Source organism: Zea mays, chromosome 8 (assembly GCF_902167145.1).
Source record: "Zea mays cultivar B73 chromosome 8, Zm-B73-REFERENCE-NAM-5.0, whole genome shotgun sequence".
NCBI classification, from domain to species: Eukaryota; Viridiplantae; Streptophyta; class Magnoliopsida; order Poales; family Poaceae; genus Zea; species Zea mays.
Window position 1 is genome coordinate 3,614,712 of NC_050103.1, and position 24,638 is coordinate 3,639,349.

At 45.3% G+C, this 24,638-nt stretch overlaps 1 protein-coding gene across 2 annotated transcripts; it reads left to right on the forward strand.

Moving 5' to 3' along the window:
* The first annotated feature begins 21,027 nt into the window (after positions 1-21,027).
* LOC103634663 (phosphatidylinositol 4-kinase gamma 1) lies at positions 21,028-24,370 on the forward strand. 2 transcript variants are annotated; one of them, XM_008657262.3, is made up of 2 exons: positions 21,028-22,224; positions 22,319-24,370. In XM_008657262.3, the coding sequence occupies exon 2, from the start codon at positions 22,378-22,380 to the stop codon at positions 23,707-23,709; it is 1,332 nt and encodes a 443-aa protein (XP_008655484.1). In that variant the 5' UTR covers positions 21,028-22,224; positions 22,319-22,377; the 3' UTR covers positions 23,710-24,370. The 2 variants fall into 2 exon arrangements, with proteins under 2 accessions (XP_008655484.1, XP_008655483.1); XM_008657261.3 differs by having other exon boundaries at positions 21,029-22,224; positions 22,322-24,370.
* Positions 24,371-24,638: the final 268 nt, after the last annotated feature.

A 24,638-nucleotide genomic window follows, 5' to 3' on the forward strand; every position in this document is an offset into this window, starting at 1 on the left:
CAGTGGACGCTCCGCCAGACGAGAAGGCAAAAAGGGGATTACAGACTTACGTGCAGTGCACCTGATACGGGCCATCTACAAAAGACATCGTAAGCACAAGAGTAAGAGTAGAACTATGAGACCAGAAAGTGAACAGAAAGAAAAGTGAGACAAAACTTTTTGAGATAAGTAGATAACATAGAGTGGGTCAAAATTACCAACTTTTGAAAGGACTCTAAGGTCAAGGTAAGAGTAAGGGTCTATAGTCCTTAGGGCGACCATTCTAGTCTAGGTTAGCGGTCCTACGGTTTGGAAGGCAAACCGAATGCGAACCATGTACGTGCCAGGATCAGAAACTCACGTACACATCGATTACATAATTGGACATCACCACACAATGCTCGAATTAAATAACGGAAGAATACTTAGTTACATAAAGACGTCCGAGACATCCACTGAGTCTAATACATAACCATTGTATTTAACATTAACATCAAAGTGCGGAAATACGAAACATAGAAGCTAAGCCTACATAGGCAGCTGACTGGGGGTTTGCCACTAAGAAAGAACTAGTGCTCGTCGTAGTCCTGGAACTCCTCGAAATCTTCCATGTTGCCAGCATCATCTCCTGAGCATTGAGTACAGTGGGGACAACCTGGGGTGGGGGTGGTGTGTAAAGTAAGGGTGAGTACACATCAACGTACTCAACAAATGTCCCATTTGGTTAAAGTGGACTAGCTGTATATGGGGTTGAGGTCAAGCAGTTGCTTTTAGGTTAGTCAAGTATTTATTATCATTTGTAGAGCCAACTTTTAGTAATAAACCCATTTATTACCCAAAAGTACTTCCTCAAACGAGGAAATACCAAAGATCAGATTTTATAGTATCATTGTTAATCGTCATCATAAAAGTATCCATAGTTCTTCTAATCAAAGAGGATCCGAAGGCTGCTCTTAACCGAGAGCTCGACTGATATACCAGTTTTTAACACTCTGCACAGGTTGTACACTTTACCCACAAGTCGTGATCCCTTTCCAGCCTGGGTTGTACAGACCCGATCTTCACTACCAAGGTGAATGGCCAGAAATACACTACATAGCCTTTTCAAGGACTCCCCTAGTGCATAGCTGCTCGTTAGGTTTCACCAGTCGTACAAATGTAGTACACCTCCCCAAGGTGGGTGACTAACAAAACCAAATCGAATGAACCTCTGCACCCCAACCTTGGCAGAGCGAGCACTACGCCCCGGCCCCCATTGACGGCCCTCCGGCAAAGCCAACTACACCCCTAGGTTCATCTAATTATTCAGTTAAGGTCGTCCCATTCCACCCTCATGGTTGTACTGTTATCTCGGGTGGTCACTCCATGAACAGGTCCTTACGGAGAGGTACTCAGGAAAAAGGCCTAAGCCCCCTAGAGTATCACAAGATCATCAACATAATCAGGATAACAGTATCATATCATAAATAGCCACATCATGTTCATTGATTAAGTTAAGGCAATAGCAAAATGCTAACCATAATAACCCAAAAGGGAAACAAGGATAAGGTAAATACAGACTAGTCAATCCTTAGGTTTCATAAAGTAATGCGGGACAGTGAATTATAAGGTAAGTAGGACATAATAGGTCAGAAAACACTTGCCTTCACCAGGTTGTTGCTCAGGGAGGTCTCCAACAACATACTCAGGAACCTCGGTCTGCTCGTTGTCTAAATAAAGCGAACATGCACTCAATACATTTGGGAAAGTACAAATGAACAGCACACCAAACATGTACAAACATAGGAATACATCTTAAAAGACACAATACTACATAAGCGATAATGAGTTAAAGGTATAACATGATCTATAACATAAACTAACTACATTTAGAATTAGATTATTATTTCTTTAAGTATTGCCCACAAATACATAACCTAGTTCAATTTATTTTATTGTGACCTAAAAATTAGACCAGAGATGATTTCATGTAATACACATTATAAATCTCACAAGATTGATCATGTTTAAATCTCTAGGGTTCTCTTTTTATTTATTTTATTAAATAAATAAATCTACACCTACATTAGTTCATACTTAATCATAAAAATTAGAATGTGCAGATAGTAAATGAAACTATCTTATTTAAACAGAGAACAATCCTATGAACATTTTACAATTTGAATCACTAAATTTGGAGTTCATATGCAAAAGATATGAAATAAACAAGTTTGGGAATTCAAAATATGAAATTAGGTCTAATTCTGTGAATATTTAAAAGTCCAGGGTTCAATCTGCAAGAATACAGGGGCCTGCGCGCGAAAACCAGGGATGGCGGGTTTATTTCTAACAAACCGAGGGTCTCTTACGCAAAACAACCACGCGAAGGGGTATCGGTCTCCCACAACCGCCAGATCTAAAACCAACGGCTGAGATTAGATCCGCGGCCGAGGGCGCGAGTGCGCGGGCGGGCGAGTGCTGACAAGCGGGCCAGGGGGTGTCAGTGACCGAAGGGGAGGGCGCACTGACCGAGCGGGCCCAGCGCCAGGGGACTTGGGCGCTAACAGGCGGGCCAGGGGCGCAGGGCACGCGTGCGCGAAGCGGTATCCGCGATCTGGGCCGTGCGATCAAGGTCGGACGGAGAAGATCAGACTGGGGAGGGGTTGAACGGCTTCGGGTGGCGCTGTTCATCTCTGCGGCGGTGAGGTCGCCGGAGGTGAGGCAGGCGAGTGCTAGGGGTTCTGGGGTCTCTGGAGTTAGGCATAGAGGGAGAGAATGCTACGGCGAACTCAATGGCAGGGAAGAGGCCATGAATCCGTGGGCAGAAAGGGGAGAACGGCGGGGAGAAGGCCTTGGGCGGACTAGAGGAGCTCCGGCGAGGCATTTCGGCCACGGGCAGGGGGCTTAAGGCGCGCTAAGGCCTGGGCTAGCTTCAGTAGAGGCAGAGGCACCTTAGGGACTAACGCCGGGGAACTAAACCGGGCTATATCGGCCGGCGACCGCGTGAGCACGACGGACCGCCACGACCGAGCACCGGCGAAGCCGAAATTAGCCGAGCACAGAGCGCAATAGGGAAAATTGGGCACGGGCAAAGGTGTCTCACCTCGGGGCGAAGCTCGGAGAGGCTTGGCGCGGTCTCCGGCGAGCTGGATGGTCGGGAACGCGGGCGCGGGTCTCCGACGGCGTCTGGCGGTGAGGGCAGAGCGCGAGAGAGGGTAGAGCTGCGCGAAATGAGGCGGGGAAGCGAGTGCAGGCACTTGCGGGGCTCTAAGAAGGGAGCTAGGTGTGACGAAACCTCCCAAGTCATTAGGCCCACCTACAGTTGTCCTTGTCCAACGGACCTCAGACAACCCTATAGGTGCCCCTGAATCACTTGACAAGTTCGGTATCTGCTTTTCTTACCTTTCCCAAGAGCGTTTCACCCGTCACGCAGACATTACAGATCATCGGAGATACGAAAATGCGGAAGCGATTACATAAACTTACCTTTATTTAAAAAGTAAGACAAGGTTATATATTACAGACCAGGATATAGCTATGAGTGCAGAGTAGTATTATTACACACCAAGGGAGGCAAAAACCCCTCCCGATAATTTTTAAACAAAAGTTCTTATGGAGGAACTCTTCCTCCCGCAGCTTTACTCTTGCTTTTCTTCTTTAGGAACCACCTTGGAACAGAAACAACAAAAGTTTGTTGCTTCCTCACCTAAAAACAATAGGGAATAAAACGCTGAGTATGGAATTACTCAGCAAGACTTACCCGACTAAAGAAAAGACTCTCAAGGGTATGCTGGTAATAAGGGAGTCAAGGTAAGGTTTCTCAATAATCAAAGACTCTGTTTTGCAGAAATGCTTACTAAAAGTGGATCCTTAAAAGTCCAGTTTTATTGTCAGGTTAGGTAAGATTACCTGCATCTAGAGTTCTTTCTACCCTAGTTCAAACACTTGACCTGCACTAGCCAATTTCTTAACAAGCCTTTATCTTTACTAGAGTTCTATGTATAGGGCAGTGACCAAGTCTTCATAACCGTGAAGGTACGGCGATCCGAATCGATTATACTCAGCTGAGGATCTCCAATCACACGACATATGTAGCACTTAACCCTTGCATATGTCAACCCGCCACCGGGGTTCTTAAGACTAGATCAGGTTCACGTCAACCGAGAGCACAGATACACCACCGTCCAGCCTCTTGCCACGGAGGGTACACGCTACTCTCGCCACCGCTCCATGCCCATTGCGTGTTATCTTATTCTGGCCTTAGTCTGCCCGAGGCAAGGCTTACCCATGACAAGGCATGTGACCAGTTAAAGGGTCCTCGGTCATCAAGCCTACATCGAGACGGTCCTTAATCGACTCAGGCAGAGACACTACACCGAGACTCCTTTCTCGTGCAAGTCACCCGCCCGGTCTTGGCTTAATCATTTCAAATCCAAAGCTTGGTACCTGGCAGAGGTACATCTTTTCTGATGTTGAACCCATCACGGCCATGATGAGTCCAGCATCAAGTTTTGTTTTCAAAAACACCCCACCCACTTTTGCCATATCACCTTTGGTAAAAACAAAACATTTGTTTTACTAAAGCAAGGCTAAGCATCAAAATCTTTTGTAAAACAGGTGATCAAGGAAGGTAATCAAACTCAAGGAAGGTAATGCAGGAATTGTTTTATCAATCAACTCCTATCACCTAATGCAACAAGCAAGTGATAAAGATCTTTAAATCACAAGGGGGTGGCAAATGCACCGGGGCTTGCCTTTGTTTATAGGTGAGTCAGGCACGGATCTGCAGATGTCAAAGTAAAAACAATTCCCTACCTGAGGTTCCACAGGTGGTGGTGGTGAAGTCTTCTCCTCTTCTACTTCAATCTCTTCTTCGTTTTCTAGATTTAACCATATATATGTATATAAGAATGAATGCCATGTAATGCTCATGAAAGTGCAAGGATAATAAGAATTTATTATCTAAAGGTCTTGAATACAATTTTCCTTCATGGAACTCTGAGCACCTAGGGTTTCTGGAGTCAACAGTGAAGTTCAAAGAGCAGGGGGTGGGGGTTTTGGGTTCTAATTATTAAACAAGGTTCAAACCAAACCAAATTCTACCCAAAGCTTCTAAATAATGTTTTGAGTTCATATAAAAAGTTTGGGCATTTTTGGACTTATTATCTATTTTTCTAAAAATCCAGAAGCAATGTTTTAAGCTATTTTAAATACTCCAAAATTCTCTATTTGTTCTAAAAATCAGTCAACTATTTTTATTAAATACTATGGAAAATAAGGAATCTAGGAAAATTAGTTTGACATTTTTAGGATTTTTCTATAATTCTCTACAGCTTTTCAAAGTTCTACTGAAAAAGGAAAAGCTTCACAGTACTGGGCCGATTCTAGCCCAGCCGGCCCAACAAACACAGGAAAAGGGCGCGTGCCCGCGCCCGCGCTGGCAATCTTGCAGAAGGGCCCTCGGTGTTCTAACTAACTAGGAACGGGTTCGGTTACTATTTCTCTGAGTCACTGATGGTTTACACATAAACCCTTCACGTTCTATTTCCTCCCAAGTCGAGGTCCTCGACGACGGTGAGCGCGGCAGAGCTCCGGCGAGCGCGTAGACCGGCCAAAGGGAGCCAAGACTGGCAGCCTCGAGCGGCGAACACCGAATTGGACCTCCCCTGAACGATTCCCCTAACTTAATTCATGATTGGTAAACTATCAAGCTCTGTCCACGCAGGCCGCGGATGATGAGGACAACCGCACGCGTTCCCGGTGACCAGAGGTTTCCCAGTTCAATTGAGTGGGTTGGCAGGTATCACAGACATATGAGAGTACTTAAACAAGGGAGCAGAGGGTCAGAACTAACCTGAATTGGGCTGACCTTGGTGAGGTGTTCTTCGCGGTGGATCAGAACAGATTTGGGGGAAACTTGAAATTGGAGCTCACGGTTGCAAGATTTTGGGCGATACTAGGTGGTGTGGTACATGATGGTGCTACGGAGCTGACAACGGCTTCAATTTATAGGGAGCGAGAGCGGTGGCCGGGAATTGAAACGATGACGTGCGGCGGTTGGAAGAAGGGGGAGCTCACTGGTGCAGTGAACTCGTGTCTACCACCGTGGCGACCTCACCGGCGATGATTAGATGGCTATAAAGAGTCACGGCGATGCAACAGAGGTGTTCAATTACGTGGCACAAGACCGGAAGGCGGCTGTCGCCGGTGAGCTTATCAGCTCAAGCCGCAAAGCACGAGGGGTACGACGGTGAGTCACCGGAGCTATCCTCAGGCGAAGGGCTTTTAGCTGGCAGGCTTATCAGGTCACTGGTGGAGTAAATCGCAACGGCAACAGCGCGAATCGCGGCGGAGATCGGTCGTCGGCGGCGAGGTTGTCGCGCTGGTGGTCTGATCTGATTCTGGTACTGTACCATGGCGAGCCCCTTTCAGTGCATCTGACAGTCAGAGTTTGGGCCTCATTTTCTCTCAAATTCTTATGACAATCTACCTAGAATTCTGCAGCAAAGTTGGAGAGCTACAAATCAGCTACATCTTTGTTATAACAACCCAAGACAGATTCTCACTGGATCAAGGTCGAATTGGCTCTCAAACTTGGTTCAAGACCACTGCCAGTCAGAAATTCAGACTTAAACAGTCTAACAGTCCAACTTTGGGCTTAATTATCTCCAATTTCTTTTCAACAACTATGCTCACACTCTTAAGCAAAGTTGTTCTCCTTTGATAGGTCTACAAGTTTGATGTGGTGACCTAGGGCAAAAACCTTAGAATTTGAAAGCTACAGAGCTCCAAAGTTAAGCTGATTCCCTGATTTTCAGACTTAGTAAAGAACTCAAATGAGGTCCATTTTGCAATTAAGTCCAAAATCCAAGATTTGGCTTAAAAATCCACATATTTGTGACCAAAATGACTTAGGACACTCATTTATCATGGTTTTTGCACTTTAGTCCAAAAGTGGACTAATTTTGCACATAGGCCCCTAGGGTTTGGATTTAGGGTTTTCTAGGGTCTCAATTAGGGTTTCTGGTATCTCAGGGGTGTAAATGCAACTTAAACCCATTCTTAGTAATATTTTATGACTATTTTACTTAGTCTTTGGAGTTTTCTCTATTTGGCTCTTGTTTTACCCTTCAGGATCCCCTTTAGGGTTAAGTATCCTATACTAGGGTCTTATTTGCAAAATGCTATAACAATACAACTTGTTTGAAATTTTTACCTAGTAAATGCACTCTAGGTGTGTCAAACATATGCAAATGCCACTGCTCATGATGTTATGCTCAAGTTTTAGTAACAGTAACACCAGGGGCGTTACATCCTTCCCCCCATAAAAGAATCTCGTCCCGAGATTAAAAGTCCTAGGGCAAGTAATGGAAAAGGAAATGCTTCACATTTTTATTTCCTGAGTTTTGGTACAAGGCAGGGGTGGGTTTGGGGCTCATTCCTTTATTACAACAATTTTACACACTTTACACATTACATGAAGCTAAAAGCCTGGGAAGTTCTTATCTAAGAAATCTTGAGTTTCCCAAGTAGCCTCATCTTCGGAATGTTGGTTCCACTGTATCTTGTAAAACTTGAGAGTTTTTCTTCGGGTAATCTTGTCCTTTTGATCCAAGACTCGAATAGGATGCTCAGAATATGTCAAGTCTGGTTTAAGGACAACATCTGTCACTTCAATGGTTCGATCTGGAACCCGAAGACATTTCTTCAATTGAGACACGTGGAACACATTATGTACAGCAGACAAGGTTTCGGGTAGTTGAAGTCGATACGCCACTGCCCCATATCTCTCAAGACTTAGGAAAGGACCAATATATCGTGGTGCAAGTTTCCCTTTAACCCCGAAACGTGATACGCCCTTCATTGGCGAAACCTTTAGGTAGATGTAGTCTCCCTCAAGAAAATATAAGGGCATTCGCCGTTTGTCTGCATAACTCTTTTGGCGGGCTTGAGCTTTCTTCAAATTATAAGTTATTTTCTGAACCTTTTCTTCGGTCTCTTTCACCATATCCGGCCTGAAGAAGTACCTTTCACCAGGTTCAGACCAATTTAGCGGAGTACGACATCGTCATCCATATAAAGCTTCGTAGGGTGCCATCTTGATACTTTCTTGATAGCTATTATTATATGAGAACTCCGCTAATGGCAAACATTCATCCCATTTTTGTGGAAACTCCAGAACACATGCTCGCAACATATCTTCAAGTATCTGATTTACCCTTTCAGTCTGGCCACTTGTTTGAGGATGATAGGTCGAACTGTGGAGCAATTTGGTACCCAGGGATTTATGAAGTTCTTCCCATAATTTGGATACGAATTGAGGTCCACGATCCGACACTATATTCTTAGGAACTCCATGCAAACTAAGGATGCAAGCAATGTACAGCTCCGCATAGGTGATGACAGGATATTTTACTTTGACTGGAAGGAAGTGGGCGATCTTTGTAAGTCGATCAATGATAACCCAAATAGAGTCAAAGCCTTTTGCTGTTCTGGTTAATCCCATAATGAAGTCCATACTTATATCTTCCCATTTCCATGTTGGTATTGGTAGAGACTGTAATGGACCGGCAGCTTTCAGGTGTATGGCCTTGACACGTTTACAAGTGTCACATCTAGCCACATTGCGTGCAATTTCAATTTTCATCTTCGTCCACCAATAATATTGTTTCAGATCTTGATACATCTTAGTGCTTCCAGGATGAATAGAATAGCGACTAAGATGTGCTTCGTCTAAAATTTGCTGGCGGACCCCTTCATTTTTAGGCACCACTATGCGGTTGTTGAACCATACAACACCTTGACCATCTTCTCGGAAACAATTGGCTTTTCCAGCCCTTATCTTCTCACGTATATGTTTCATACCCTCATCATTTTTCTGTGCGTCAATTATCCTTTGTAAGATGACTGACTCCAGCTTCAAGTGATTTGAAGTCCCATGTTGAATCATTCCCAGGTTCAAATTATCCATCTCCTGGCATAATGTAATGTCAGAAGTCCTCATTGTTAGACAATGGCAGGAAACCTTGCGACTGAGTGCATCTGCCACTACATTTGCTTTGCCTGGGTGATAATGGATCTCTAATTCATAATCCTTGATCAGCTCGAGCCATATTCTTTGTCTCATATTGAGTTCAGACTGGGTAAAGATGTATTTCAAACTCTTATGGTCTATATAAATATGACAGACATTCCCCAGTAGATAATGACGCCAGATCTTTAGGGCATGAAGCACTGCAGCTAGCTCCAGATCATGAGTGGGATAATGCTCCTCATGCCAGCGCAACTGCCTTGAAGCATACGCAATTACTCGGCCCTCTTGCATTAATACGCAGCCAAGCCCACTGCCTGATGCGTCACAATACACATCAAAGGGCTTATTGATATCCGGTTGAGCCAATACCGGAGCAGTGGTTAATAATGTCTTCAATTTCTCAAAAGCCTCATTACACCTTGAAGACCAATTGAATTTAGTCTCATTCTTCAATAGACTTGTGATTGGCTTCACAAGTTTAGAAAAATCTGGTATAAATCGGCGGTAATAGCCAGCTAGTCCAAGGAAGCTTCGGACTTGATGAACAGTGGTCGGGGTTGGCTAGGCCAAGCTGGGCTGGTTTGGGCTGCTTTCTCTTTTTTTTTCTCTAGATTTTCTAATTTTTTCTATTTCTTTTCTATAGGGTTTTGAAATCCAAATTTAAATTAGGTTTCAAATTCAAATAAATTCAAACTTGTGCAACACTTCAAAGAGTATTTTAAGCTCAGCATGATGCAACATGTCATGACTCATAATGTTTTGGCAAAAATAAATAATTAATTCCCCGTAACTTTAAGCTAATCCTACTAAAAAGGGAAAAAGGGATAGAGAACCTAGAGAGGGATAAAACCTAGGGTGAGAGAGAGAAGAGTAACACATGAATTTGGGTGATATTTAGAGAGAAATTTTATACCCCCAAATTCATGGTGTTACACCCTCCTTTCCCCTCTCTGGGTCGCCGACAGGCGGACCCTGTCCGTCTATGCAATCCCGTGCCCCACCGTGCCCCCGCACCGGCCCCGCCGCTGACCAGCGGGTCCCGTTTCGCAGGGGACCCACCTGTCACCCGTTGTTCGCTTAAGTCGTCCGCCCGAGCCTCTGGCCTATGGGCCCCGCGCGTCGGTGTCGTGCCCTGCCCTGGACCCACCTGTCAGGCGCCCGCGTGCCCACACGCTCGCCCTTCGTTTCTAATCTCGGCCATTGATCCGAGATCTAACGATCGAGGAAACCCGATACCCCTTCAGCTTATCATTTTGTAAAAAGAACCCTTGATTCTCTGGAAAATAGAACCCGTCGTCCTTACTTATTACAGTCGTGCCTCTGTTTTTTTTGCAGAGGGGACCCCGGGTTTGTTTGTAATTAGAAAAATAGGTTTAATTTAGGGTTTTGAATTCCAAAACTTGTGAATTTCATATCTTTTGCATAACTCCAAATTGGATGGTTCAAATTGCAAAATGTTCATAACATTATTCTCTGTCTATTTAAATTATGTTCATTCATTGTTTTCGTGTCCCAATTTTATGGTTAGTCTCTAGGTTATTGTAAGACTATAGGAATTTCATTGGAAATAAAGTAAAAGGGTAACACCCTAATGAATAGTCAAGTGCTTAACTTGGTAGGCTAATCCCCATTCAAGGTATGATCCCATCCCTAGAATAACTTTATTTAAGTAAGTAATTTATTAAGATAGACCCAGTTAAGTAAGTATTTATTGAGATAGACTTGGTTAGAGAATAGTAAACCCTTAAACATAGTGATCTACCCAAGAACCTAGAGTTCACTTGTGTGTCTGTACTTTTCTACTGAACCTGTGTTTGATCTGTTGCATATGTTTGGTGTACTGTTCTTTTGTTATACCCCAAGTCTGTTGAATGAATGATTACTTTGCGTAGACAATGAGGAGTCAGTAGTTCCCAAGCGTGTTGCAGGAGACTTCCCTGAGCAGCAACCTGGTGAAGGCAAGTGTCCTCTGACCCATTATGTCCTATTTACTTTATAATTCATTGCCTCACTTACCATGATCAACCTAAGGATTGACTAGTGTTCTGTTTTCCTATCCTTGTTTACCCTTTCGGAATTGGTTAATATGATTAGTATTATGCTACTGCTTTACTTTAATCAATAAACATGATGAGAACATTTATCATACGTTGATGATATCTTGATTATGATGAGGAACTTGTGACACTAAAGGAGGCTCGGGTTGTTTCACTATGTACTCACTCTTGCTTATTTGTTGGTTTTCAGAGAAGGAAATCGCTGATCGGGTAAGAGTTACACATGTTCCCAACCATGCATGTGGCTGTTGGACTGCTGATTTGCTTCACTACGTATATCGGGCTGCTTCAGCCGCACTCTAATGATATGTCCCGAGTTATGGACCAACTCTTAAAGTTGATTGCCACTTGTATAGGTTTGTCTTGTTTATGTAGATCTAGAACCATTTGATGTATAAATGTGTATACTAGCCTACTGGGACTAGTATTTGAATCACATTTGAGTCCCAGAGGATTGGGACGCTTCAAGATGGCACCTCAAACTTTAAGTTCTCGCGAAGAGTCGACTCCATGGTCATTTGTTTTGTGTGCAACCGGTCTCGACTTCTCAACATCAAACATACCTGTCTTGTTTTAGAGGACCAGTGGCTATGCCATTTAGATACTCACTTGCAACCTCATCAATGGCCGCCTTAGAAGACGTTCTCTTACATCTGCCATCACTTAAGATTCTCCTTTTTCTTCCACATTGCAATCTACCATCCACCTCTAGCAAAATTGCTAGCTCTGGCATGCCTGTTCTAATGCCTAGTCGTGTGTCCTCGACTCTCTCAAATGTTGTTGTGAGCACTTGACCCCCCCTAATCACCTTGTTGGTTATTCCAAAACCTAGGTATTCCCAGTCTCTGGGTCTCCTCATCCACCACCATCCAGGTACCATATTGTATCTCCTTCTCCCAAAATCATCGATGTTTCATTCTAGATGAAGATGACCCATCATACCACAATTCACATAGAAGTGAGGGATCTTTTCATATTTTACTTGTAGAAGGACATCATCCTTCCCCTCTAGGGAGCATAACAAAGTGAACAAGAGGTATTTAGGCATCTATATTAACTCTAGACATGTAAAAATATCCTCCTTTAGCTGGTATGGCTCCCACCTCCACAAAGACCACTTCCCAACATTGTTCACTACCTCATTTCAATACAAATATGGGATACAATGAACTTGAACCCAAGCCAGCACCATGTGAGGCATGATGGTCAAAATCATTTTAGCTCCATTAAATTCTTCTAGCATGAGTCCACAACCTTGAAGATCTACGGACCATTCTTCATGCACTTTCAATCCCCCACACAAAATACCTACACCATGAAAAGGTTTTTCTAATAGGACAAAAATAAACCTCACAGACAGGGTTCCACACTGATCTCATGGTTGACATAAATGATGCTTCACTAAAGTATTGGACTGTCAATAGCTTCGCCACTGCTGTCCACTTGACCTATGGATAGAATTCCCTTATCTCCCTAGCCAAAAGACACCCTCATGTTCAGGGTCACTAAGTTAGAGCGTGTGCAGCAACTCATTGACATCAAAGTATGCCCCTACGCCCTCCCTAAAATGCCTAATCTTAAATCACCAACCTCCATGCCTGAGTAGTAGTGCTAAGGTAACCCCTAGATCAACCCAAATAAGAAGATGGCATAGAGGGGATGTGGGGGGTCGACGCTAAAGACCTCCTTCGATGCAAGTCACCAACATAGTCACTCGAACCCTAGGTACGCACCTAGGTTGCATGCATAGATGCCATCGCTGGTTTGAATCATCGAGGAAGCTACACCCCGTGACTGTGATAGGTTGCTGACCATTAGGTATTGACTATTGCCGCCGTAGTAGTAGAACGAGAAGCATTGCCGCTATTGCCTACTCCATCAACCACACACATCTTAGCTTGATTGGTTCTATATATGGCCAAATGTGTCGTACGATACATCACTGGCACTGGTACTATAAAGCATGATACTATTAGGAATGACACTATTAAACATGATTATGATGTGCTTGTAAACATGCCCAACTATCAGCCAAGTCGGGATGAAAGTGGTAATCTGAACTGTTAGAACAAATTTAATATTTTAAAATAGATATGTATGAAATTTGATGGTGATCTTTTGTTATGTTCTCAAGAATATTATTATAAATAAGAACAAAATATTACATAAATTGTTTTATGTATTATTTGCTCCCTACAACAAAAAAAAGTTGAAAAAAACACTGAATTTGTTTTCGAATCCATACCGAATTTTATATCTATCATTTGAAAAAATATATGATGAATTTGAGTATTAACTTTTATAAATCTTTACAAGCTCAATGTTATAAACAAGAATACAAATTTGTATAGTGTATTATATATCCTATTTATTCGCAATCAAAGAAAAACAACCAAAAAATTAATTACCGAATAAATACCGTTTCCGACCGTTTTCATCCCTACAGCCAAGGCATGATACTGAAGTGTCTAATCATGTCGTGCCATCTCAGACACTGTTGGGGACTTGTTCTCAAATGCTATGAGTTAAGAACAAGGCAACACAGAAAATGTTAAATGTTAAAATCCTTCGTCCTTCGAAGCATTATTTCCCTTGGGATATAATGATTTTCGGACGAAGGTTATGAAGGACATAACTTCATCAGCATAACATACAATAATGAAGAAGGCATCATATGAGATATAAAAGATAACATAAAGAATAATATTATTATCAGCTCATTTCTATTTTATTATTATGGAAAAATAGAAATGATATCGAATTACAAATGTACCTTCGGCTTGAAAGAAGGTAAAAGTACAAGCGTGACGCGAAAGCAAATGCCAAGTCAGCATGAACAGTATGGGAGCACTGTTCATCTATTTATAGGCACGGGACGCAACCCATGTAAAATTACACCCATGCCCTTTACATATGCTAATGGCTCTATATTAACCCATCGAGGTCTGAATAGCCTTTTCCTTTTTAAGTCGGTTTCCTTTTCTACTATCATGCCGAAGCTCTCCTGCACATAGCTTCGGCTCTGCGCCAACCTTCGTATTCTTTGTGCTTCTTCACACTGTGGTTCTGATCCGAGCCTGAAGGTACCTGTTCATGCATTATACTCCAGAAACACTGTTAAATCATGTTTTTGAGGACCTTCGGAAGTCGAAGGCCCCCAACAGTAGCCCCTCGCAATATTAATTTGTTAGAATAATAAATTCAGATTGCGATATGGACGAAGGCCCTGAGCCGAAGGTCCGAAAAAACACCTTCCCTTTGCTAGAATAGCAACAGTCAATGACAAGCGGGGCCCTCCACCCTGCAACGCACTAGGCGTATAAATAAGAGCACACCACGAGCTCATTTGGTACGCTTTTTGCCATCTGCTCTGCTTGCTCAATTTTTAGCTCTTGCCTACCAACGCTTGCTTGGTTTTTTAGATTTTCTAAGCTTCGGCTCTAAGAGCACATTTTCACCATTTCCGAAGAGAAGATGTCTCAAGATAAGAAAGTTGTTGCTGAAACGAAGCTGAGCGAGGAGGAGAAGCTTCTTAAGGAAAAAACCGCTGGATTCATCGAGTCAGTTACAAAGACCAACACGGAAAAGATTACAAAAGAAATTCTAGAAGGCTTATCTGAAGATACCGATGACAGCGATAGTTATGATGTGGAAAGTAGGGGCGAAGACTCCAAAGATCGGCCGTGGCGACCAAGTCACATAGTCTTTGGAAAATCGACTATCAGGCAAAGTCATCTTGATAACATGAGAGGAAGGTATTTTTGAGACATATCTATCGTGAGGGCTGACAACAGAGACATGACTGTTCCTGCTCCTGAAGAGAATGAGGTCGTAATCTACCGAAGCTTCTTCAAGGCTGGGCTTCGGTTCCCCTTAAGCAGTTTTGTGGTTGAAGTTTTAAAGATATACCAGATTTTTCTTCACTAGATTAATCCCGAAGCAATCATAAGAATGGGAATCTTCGTATGGGCTGTGAGGAGTCAAGGTTTGGAACCAGGTGCAAAAAGTTTTTGCAGTATGCATGAACTTTTATATGAGACAAAGCCCTAGGGTAAGGAGCAGTATCACAACAATTTTGGTTGCTACAGCTTCGTTGCTCGTTCAGGCTCAAGCTGCCCAGTGCCAACCTTTTGGAAGAGGTGGCCTGGAGACTAGATGAAAGAATGGTTCTATGTGAAAAATGATTTAAGGGCGAGAGAAGATATTAAAGAGATCATCATGCGCCCCATCTGGTCCTGCTTCAGCCTTCAGAAACTGAAGGTAGAGATTGATGAAGCAGCTGAAGAATGCTGAAGGGCCTTTGGCATAGTTTGTTCTTTCATCGGGACAAGGGACTTAGTCCAAGAGCACGTGGCCTACAGGATATGGCCATTGGTAGTGAACTGGGAGATACCAAAAGAAACCATCAACAACCCCAATGAAGGTGGTTTGGTTCAACTGAAATATACCTTCAGGTTTGGAGACCAATTTATCAAACCAGATGATGACTGGCTGAAGTGCATCGAAGCTACAAGTGATGAACTACTTGGGCCGTACTCCAAAGTGGAGGATAATGCGTTATCTGTGGCCTTCAGAATCTAGAAAAAGAAAAGGCTAAATAGAGTTTTTGATGCTATTGGGTTCATGTACCCTGATTACCGCTACCCGCCATGGGAGTAGAAGAGAAAGAGTGCAACTTCCGGGAAAGATGTTGCTTCAGCTGCTCCAAGCGAGCCCGCGCCGAAGAGGAAAAAGGTGAAGGTTCTTACTCACTGGCCGTGATATATTGAACCGGCCGTAGTGCCCGAAATTGGCGGTGAGACCTCTTCGGCTACTGAAGCCAAAGAACCTGCGCCTACGCAGAAGATTGAAGAGCCGGCTGCAATGCCGAAGACATCCTCAGCCAAATTAGTTGAGCCGAAGGCCGATAATATAGGGGTCGAAGAAACAAAGATATCAGAAATTACAAGCCCTTCAGCAGAAGTGACAGTGCTGAAGGCACAAAAAGGTCTTACAGCGACCCCTAAGAGGAAAAGAATGGTCAATGTACTAGATGCGCTGGAGACAATAAAGACAAGATCTACTCCAAGGAAAACTGCCGAAGCTCCAAAGACGCAGTCTGAGACAAGAGTAACCGAAGCCGAGGCTGCAAAGAGCCAGATCGAGACCGAAGCTGGGCCTTCAGAGCCCGCCAAGGAGAAATCCTTGGAAATCGAAGAAAAAGAAACGGAAAAAGAAGCTACATAACAACTTTTGCCTAAAAAACTGCCACTCCTACTCCTGAAGCATTTTCCGAAGTACTTGATTATTTTGTACGACATGCTTCAGGAAAAAGGTTATTTGAAGAAGAAAAGCGAGAAGCCCAATACTATGCCCGGAAACTGAAATATCCAAAGGGGGCATTGATATTCAACGGCAGTGGAGAAGAAGATTTCTTGTATTGTCTCCCAGACAGCAAGGAGATTTCTGTCTGCCGGGAGAAGAGCAGAAGCTTCAGATTCCCGACACTAGAAGTCGGGCTTTCGGTGCTATCAAAAGATGAATTGGCCGATAGCTTAGCATATAATAGTTTAAAGGTACAAGAATGAGCTTTTTGTAATTTAAAACAAAAGGTTTTTTATTTACTTATACTTAGTACCGCACTCCTTTCGCAGGGCCTCATTCTTAGCAACGCCCTCAGGGCGCAAAAAAGTGCCGAAGATGAAGGATGCACTGTAGCTTTGAACAACCTTCGTTCTGAAGTAATTGAACTAAGGAACGAAGGTCTTGAAAAAGATAAGATATTAAACTCATTGGTGAACAAAATAAAAGAAGACGAAGCTACTTCCAAAGCCTAAGCCGAAGCCCAGAAATGCGAAATTGAGGATCTTCGGAAACAGCTGGCTGAAGCAAAATTAAAATGTGCTATTGCCGAAGCTGACCGAGACGCCAGCGATTACTGGAAAAATTATTGGGAAAAAATAGTTGTAGAACTCTGCTCTTCGAAAGAAAGATGTTATGAAAAATCCATAGAATGTGTGGAAAAAATGAAAACTAGCTTCGCCAATGTTGGCGCATATTCAAGTGAAGACAACTTCGTACGGGGCGATCCCGAGGGGCCAATTGAATGGATCAGCAGCGAGGCCGAAGCCTTTGAGGAGATTTTAAATGATCGTGGGGACGTCTACGCCTTCTCAGGTGCAAGGGGAATTGCGGCTATCTTGGAGAAATCAGGTTGCGATCATGTAAAAACTCTGGCCCAAGCCAAAGCTACTTTATCTATTGATGATACAAAGGACCCCTCGACCGAAGCAAGCTTAGTTGGTGGAAAATTCTTTACTGACATATGGGAAAATGGCGGTCGAGGGATGGCTCACGAAATAATAAAGAAGAGCGAAAAAGATACTCACGATGCTAGGGAAGCAACGAAGGCAGCTGAAAAAGCTACAGAACTCGAAAGAACTCGAAAGACGGATAGGTATTGCTTAATAGCTTTTTAACTTTATTTTTTATTTTTGTGACTTCAAACTTATTTACGTTTTCTACCGCAGCCGAACTATCTCCTCCCCCAGAGCCCTCCGAGTCGTTGGTCGACCCAGAAGCAAAGGCATCAGCAGAAATTGTTAGGATGGCTGAAGCTATTGTAGACGAAGCCGTTACCCAACTGTTGACCGAAACTGCAGATGAAGTTTTGAAGGAAGAATAATAGATATTGTAAAAACATTGCTAGAATATTAATGTAACATTTGCTGGACTATGCTTGTAATATTTGGTGCTCATGAGTTTTTAATGTAATATATAAATGGCTTTGTAATTCATTTCTTTGCGATGCATGAAACTTTTATTGTACATACCGTTTTTTAGCCTTCGGCGAAAAAACATCTTTCCTTCTTTTTCATGCTTTGTAAACAAGAGTTTTTATGCTTCGTGAGAAATCCTTCAATCGTCGCAGAAACATTAATGCTTCGTCAGTAATAGACTTTCTTCCTTGATATCAGAGTGCTTTATAAAAATGCTCCAAGCGTCGCCATAATACGGATACTTCATCAATAAAAGACTTTCTCCTCCACTTCAGAGCTGATAAAACCGTATCTCTTCAAAACTTATTTTGTGCCTTAGCACAATTTCACTTTTTCGAAGCATTCTCCGAAGGTCAACATTATGTTCCCTTCTTGTGTCATTGATGCAATATGATGTATGATGTTATGTTATGCAAAATAATGTGATGATGTTATGCTATGCGAAAATGATACTTTGTGTCGAAGACACACACTCACATCCCCATATTGGAATACACAATCTCTTTGCCGTTTATTTTTCTGCTTCACCGCCGTTTATTTTTCGGTGTATCAGCGCTCACTTTTTGTTGTAAGTTCTGCATTCCCTTAGGAACGTCTTTTGAACTTCTTCGCCTTCTATTTCGGTGGTATTCGCGTTTACTTTTCGTGCTTCGCCTTATATTTCGGCGGTATTTGGCTCTGCATTCCCTTTGGAACGACTTTTGAGCAGAAAACTTACACTGCGCTCCCTTAGGAACGACTTTTTGTAGCTTCGGCAAACTTACGCTGCGTTCAGTAGAACGACTTTTTGTAGCTTCGAAGATACTTTTGACTTAGGAACGGCTTTTTGTGCCTCGACGACTTTTTGGACTCCGTAAGTCTGTGGAGAAGATATATTTTCACTATGGCAAAAACTAAGCTATTACAAGGAATTGAAAACGACAAGAAAACTAAGTTTTTAACAACTGTTCCTTAGTAAGAAAGAGGATGACAATGAATGTAAAAACTGATTCAGGGGTAGGATATCTCTTAGTAGATATGCTTCGACTCTAGCACTGTACTGTTGACTGTGCGAGCTTCGGACTCCTCCCTGAAGTCTCTCTGCTGATGGGTCTGCTGACTCCCTTCTAGCTGTTGGCCGCGTGAATATGCAGGTTGTAGTGGTGGCGGAGGTGGAGGCTGTGGCCAGGATGCCTGTGGCTGACTAGCCGAAGCAACAGACGCTGTAGGATGGTTACCCACATACTCTGGTATGTAGGGTGAGTGATATGAAGCAGTATGCATGACCTGCTTCGGCTGATTCTGCTGAGCTGCAGCTTCTGCTATTTCCTTCTGTTTCTGAATGGTGACATGGCACATCCTTGTAGTATGGCCCTTGTCCTCACCACAGAATAAGCAATAAATTTTTCTGGGCTGATCCCCAAATCTTCCTCCGAAGCCTCTGGCGCCTCTGCCCTTTGGAGCTGGCGGCCGAAGATGGTTTTGTTGGTGCCCCGAAGCTTGCGAGGAATATTGTGGCCTCTGTTGCTGACTTCCTCTGTCGTCATTCTGGGTAGAGTGGATTGATCTAACATGCCTTGGGTGGATTCTCCCTCCAAAGCCCCTGGTCATCTCAGAGAACCTGTAGGCCTCCTCCCTTCTTTGACGAAAGTCATTATCAGCGCGGATGTATTCATCCATCTTTTGAATCAGCTTCTCCAAAGTCTATGGAGGCTTTCTAGCAAAATACTGGGCAGTAGGTCCTGGACGAAGCCCCTTGATCATGGCCTCACTGACAATTTCATTGGGCACTATAGGCGCTTGTGCTCTCAGACGCAAGAACCTTCGAACGTATGCCTGGAGACACTCCTCGTGATCTTGTGTGCATTGAAACAGAGCCTGAGCTGTGACTGGCTTCGTCTGAAACCCTTGGAAACTGGTGATCAACATGTCCTTCAGCTTCTGCCATGATGTGATTGTTCCTGGCCGAAGAGAGGAGTACCAGGTTTGCGCAACATTATTGACTGCCATGACGAAAGATTTCGCCATGACTGCGGTATTGCTTCCATATGAAGATATGGTTGCTTCGTAGCTCATCAGAAACTGCTTCGGATCTGAGTGCCCGTCATACATGAGAGCTGGGGTGGCTTGTAAGATGGGGGCCAAGGTGTAGCCTGCAGTTCTGCTGACAGATGAGAAGCATCATCAAAAGCAAAATTTCCATGATGGAAATCCTCGTACCATTCATCCTCATTGAAGAAGCCTTCTTGATGAAGCTCCCTATGTTGAGGCCTTCGCTCTTGCTCATCTTGAGCAAGATGGCGTACTTCTTCAGTAGCTTTGTCCCTGCCTCTGAAGGTCGGCTAGTCGAGCCATCTTCTCCTTCTTCCTTTGTACTTGTTGATGAAGCATCTCCATATTCCTGATTTCTTGGTCCAACTCGTCCTCCTGGGGTGTTGGACTAGTGGCCTTCCTCTTCTGGCTTCGGGCCTCTCGAAGAGAAAAGGTCTCCTGGTTCGGGTCCAGCGGCTGCAGAGCGGCAGCCCCTGTCGCTGAAGCTTTCTTCGGTGGCATGGCGAAGGTCAATGCTTGCCAAAGGTGGTCGAAAAGAGTTCACCGGAGGTGGGCGCCAATGTTGGCGACTTGTTCTCAAATGCTATGAGTTAAGAACAAGGCAACACAGAAAATGTTAAATGTTAAAATTCTTCGTCCTTCGAAGCATTATTTCCCTTAGGATATAATGATTTTCGGACGAAGGTTATAAAGGACATACCTTCATCAGCATAACATACAATAATGAAGAAGGCATCATATGAGATATAAAAGATAACATAAACAATAATATATTATTATCAGCTCATTTCTATTTTATTATTATGGAAAAATAGAAATGATATCGAATTACAAATGTACCTTCGGCTTGAAAGAAGGTAAAAGTACAAGCGTGACGCGAAAGCAAATGGCAAGTCAGCATAAACAGTACGGGAGCACTATTCATCTATTTATAGGCACGGGACGCAGCCTATGTAAAATTACACTCATGCCCTTTACATATGCTAATGGCTCTATAGTAACCATCGAGGTTTGAATAGCCTTTTCTTTTTTAAGTTGGTTTCCTTTTCTGCTATCATGCCGAAGCTCTCCTGCACATAGCTTCGGCTCTGCGTCAACCTTCGTATTCTTTGTGCTTCTTCACACTGTGGTTCTGATCCGAGCCCGAAAGTACCTGTTCATGCATTATACTCCAGAAACACGGTTAAATCATGTTTTTGAGGACCTTCGGAAGCCGAAGGCCCCCAACAGTATTTTATTTTAAGAGCTCAACAGATCTAGAACATCTTTAAGTTGAACACCTTTAAGATTATATATATATATATATAATTTCAAAACATGAATATTCATGCTAGTATAGACTAGATTTATTATATTTAAAACCATAGAAAATCACGATTCACAATCAAATGGCTGATTGGTTTAAGCTGTGCTAACCACTTAATCGTGTAATACTCATACTAGCCACTGCCACTGTACTAGGGTGACGGCCTCACTATATGAATTATATTAGTTGGCACATGGCTCGCCATATTAGGTATAAATATAGGTGCCAGAATGCTTAGTGTCCTTGTGGGCTGCAAGTGGGCTGGCTGATGACCGCGCTTTGGGCCCATTGTCTCTCTCAGCCAGTCGTCGTCCACCTGTGCCTGAGTGAACTGGACGAAAAAGGTTTACTTCCTCACTTCCCACAAAGTTCGGCTGGCCACATCCTCATGCTCATGCTCATGCACGGTCCTTCTCAAGAGGAATGGTCCAGGGGCTCTGCATTCCCCGCATGACTCTCTTGGACGTGCGGCCATGGTAATGGCAGCAGCAGAGGGGGGAGAGAGAGGGCTGGGAGAGGCCACAATTGGCCCGGTTGCTCCGCCCGATCTATATGTACACTATGAGGGCGTCCCGGGTGCAAAAATAGACAGTCGTTGTTGCTGCTCCTCCGATCTTCTTCCCTCTTCTCCTTTCCTTCCTCCCAGCCGCGCGCGCGGAGGGAAGGAGAAGAAGAGATTAGAAGGGCGCCGGAAGGAGAAGAACACAGCTACATTGACTAGCCAATAACTAGGAAAAAAACAAAATTAGGGTCGGCTGGGCAGGCCGCGGCGCGCGGTGGGCGAGGACGGGAGCAGGCTTCCACGCGCTCTTCTCTCTGCCTTCATCTGATCGATCGGTTCAAGAACACGCCGGAATTGAAGTCTCGCATTGCACTTGCACACCGCCGAGAGCCTCGATCCATGCCTCCGCCTGCCCCTGCCATCGCCGTCGTGCCGCTGCCGCCGAGCCGCCGCCGCTTACCGGCTGCGACGGCTGCTACTGACTGATCGCTCTGGATGTAGCTATAGGTACCTCTCGCTCGATTGACATGCTGTTCATATAACCTCTAACAAGCCTCAAGAATCAAACGCAAACAAAGGTACGCGTGTCAATTTACGATCGTATCTCTGCTGCTGTGAATTATGAATTTCTAATAGATCAGTGACTCTCGGATGCATGTATGGAAAACGAAGAAGCCGCCCTGCCAGCGGCTGCCACTGGCGCCGGAGGCAGCAACCGCTCGTTAGCCAGGATGGCAATCGCGGTCGGCCATTTTCACGACCTCAAGCCCCCCGCCGTGCGGAACCGGCACTACAGCCTCCACACCGTCGCGCTGCTCGACAGCCCGCTGCTCGACAGGGATCATAGGGAGCACGGCGCCGCCGGAGGGGGCCACACCGGCCTGTCCCCGCGGCGCCGGAGCCAGTCCTCCCCGTGCTTCACGACCGTGGCGCCTGCTGCCGGCTCGGAGCACGCGGACCGGTCCGAGAACAAGATGCCGCGCGTGGAGATCGTCGCGGGCCGCCACGCCCGCGGCGTGCGCGAGCTCATCGCTGGCGCCGCGGCCGCCATCACGTCCGGGACCCGGCTTGTCCCCGCGCAGAACGGCCTCAGTGGTGCGCTGCTGCTCAACGGCAGCCGCGCTGGCGAGCACGTCGCCGTCATCAAGCCGCTGGACGACGCGGCGACGGCGAACGGTGGCGGTGGTGGGTATGCAAGCAAGACCGTGCTGCGGGAGGTGGCCGCCTTCCTCCTCGACCACGACGGCTTCGCCAGCGTGGAGCCGACCGCGCTGATCAAGATCTCGCGCCCCGCGACGGCGACGACGACCGTGGCGTCGATCCAGCGCTTCGTGGCGCACGAGTACGACGCCGGCGAGCTGGGCCCCTCGCGGTTCTCGGTGGCTTCCGTGCACCGAGTCGGCATCCTGGACGTCCGCCTCCTCAACATCGATCGGCACGCCGGCAACATCCTCGTCAAGGACCCGCCGCGGGGCTTACAGCGCGCCCACGGAAGCTCATCCACGCCGGCGCGGCTCGACCTCGTGCCGATCGACCACGGGCTCTGCCTGCCGGAGCAGCTCGACGACCCGTACTTCGAGTGGCTGCACTGGCCGCAGTCCTCCCTGCCCTTCTCCGACGACGAGCTGGCGTACGTGGCGTCGCTGGACCCGTTCAAGGACGCCGAGACGCTCCGCGCCGAGCTGCCGTCCCTGAAGGAGCCCGCCATCCGGATACTCACCGTCTGCACCATCTTCCTGAAGCGCGCTGCCGCTGCCGGGCTCTGCCTCGCCGACATCGGCGACATGATGACCCGCGAGTTCACGGCTCAGCAGGATGGGCTGAGCACACTCGAGGCGCTATGCAAGCAAGCGCACGACTCCGTCCTCCCACACCCCTCGCCCGACGGCGACGGCGACGGCGTCGACGAGAGTACAAGCGTCTCCGGCGGGCGGAAACACGTGTCGTTCGGCGACCTGAGCCTCGCGGAGTGGACGTCGTTCCTGGAGATGTTCGAGCAGCTGCTGCCGGCGGCGCTCGAGGACAAGAAGTGCGCTGTGCTAGGGACGTCGTCGTCGTTTTGACCGTGCTACGTACAAGTCAATCACTACCGCCACCATTTGCATGCATACATGCGTGAGTGCGTGCGTGCGTGCGTGCTTGCGTGGATGCAAAATAATACACGTGTGCATGCCAGCTTGACGGGTAACTGGGCCTGCATGTGCATGCACCTACTAGCTCCGTCTGGATGCCTTTTGTGTGTCTACTACGTAGGGTACGACCTTGTACGGTGGCATTGGCATGCATGCTGTTGGGATGGGACTTGGGACTTGGTGGGAGCTGCTGTGGAACACCCTTCCAAAGAAGCTGACGTGTCGGGCAATGCCACCCGTCACCCGATACCTTGAACAGCAACGACTCTTCCCAGGCGGGCGTGTCTCCACAAATCTGTCATCACATACACAACACGTACGAGAAGTACCCTGGAAATTGTATCTACGACAGTAGTTCGATCAGTGTGGATTTTTCCGCAATGACGGCCACACGCCGGAGACTACATTATGGTACACAATAAAACCCCGTGCTTTTCGGCGGGATTACATTAGAAAGCAGATAGAGAAATGTATAGTTGTTATTGCCTTTTGGAAATACATGGAGGATGGAAACTGTTCAAGGTGTGTGATGGCAGAAAATTTAGCAGAGCATGTATAAATGGGAGTTGCTGAATCACAGGTGTCTGATTTTTTTTCTCTTTATATATTTTTTAGACAACAAACAACATCCATCTATCCTAAATTCAACCATCATAGTTTCTTGAAAATAAAACCAATTTAGTGATGAACCAATTGGTTCTGACAATAAGAAAAGATATAACAGCATGTGTCGTATATGTATAACTCGCTAACATTTCATAATCTAGCATTAGTTATTGAAGGAATACAAGAATGAGAGACAGAGAAAGTATAGACATTCTTACAAGGGGTCGTCGGCGCTAGAATACCGCAAGTGTAGA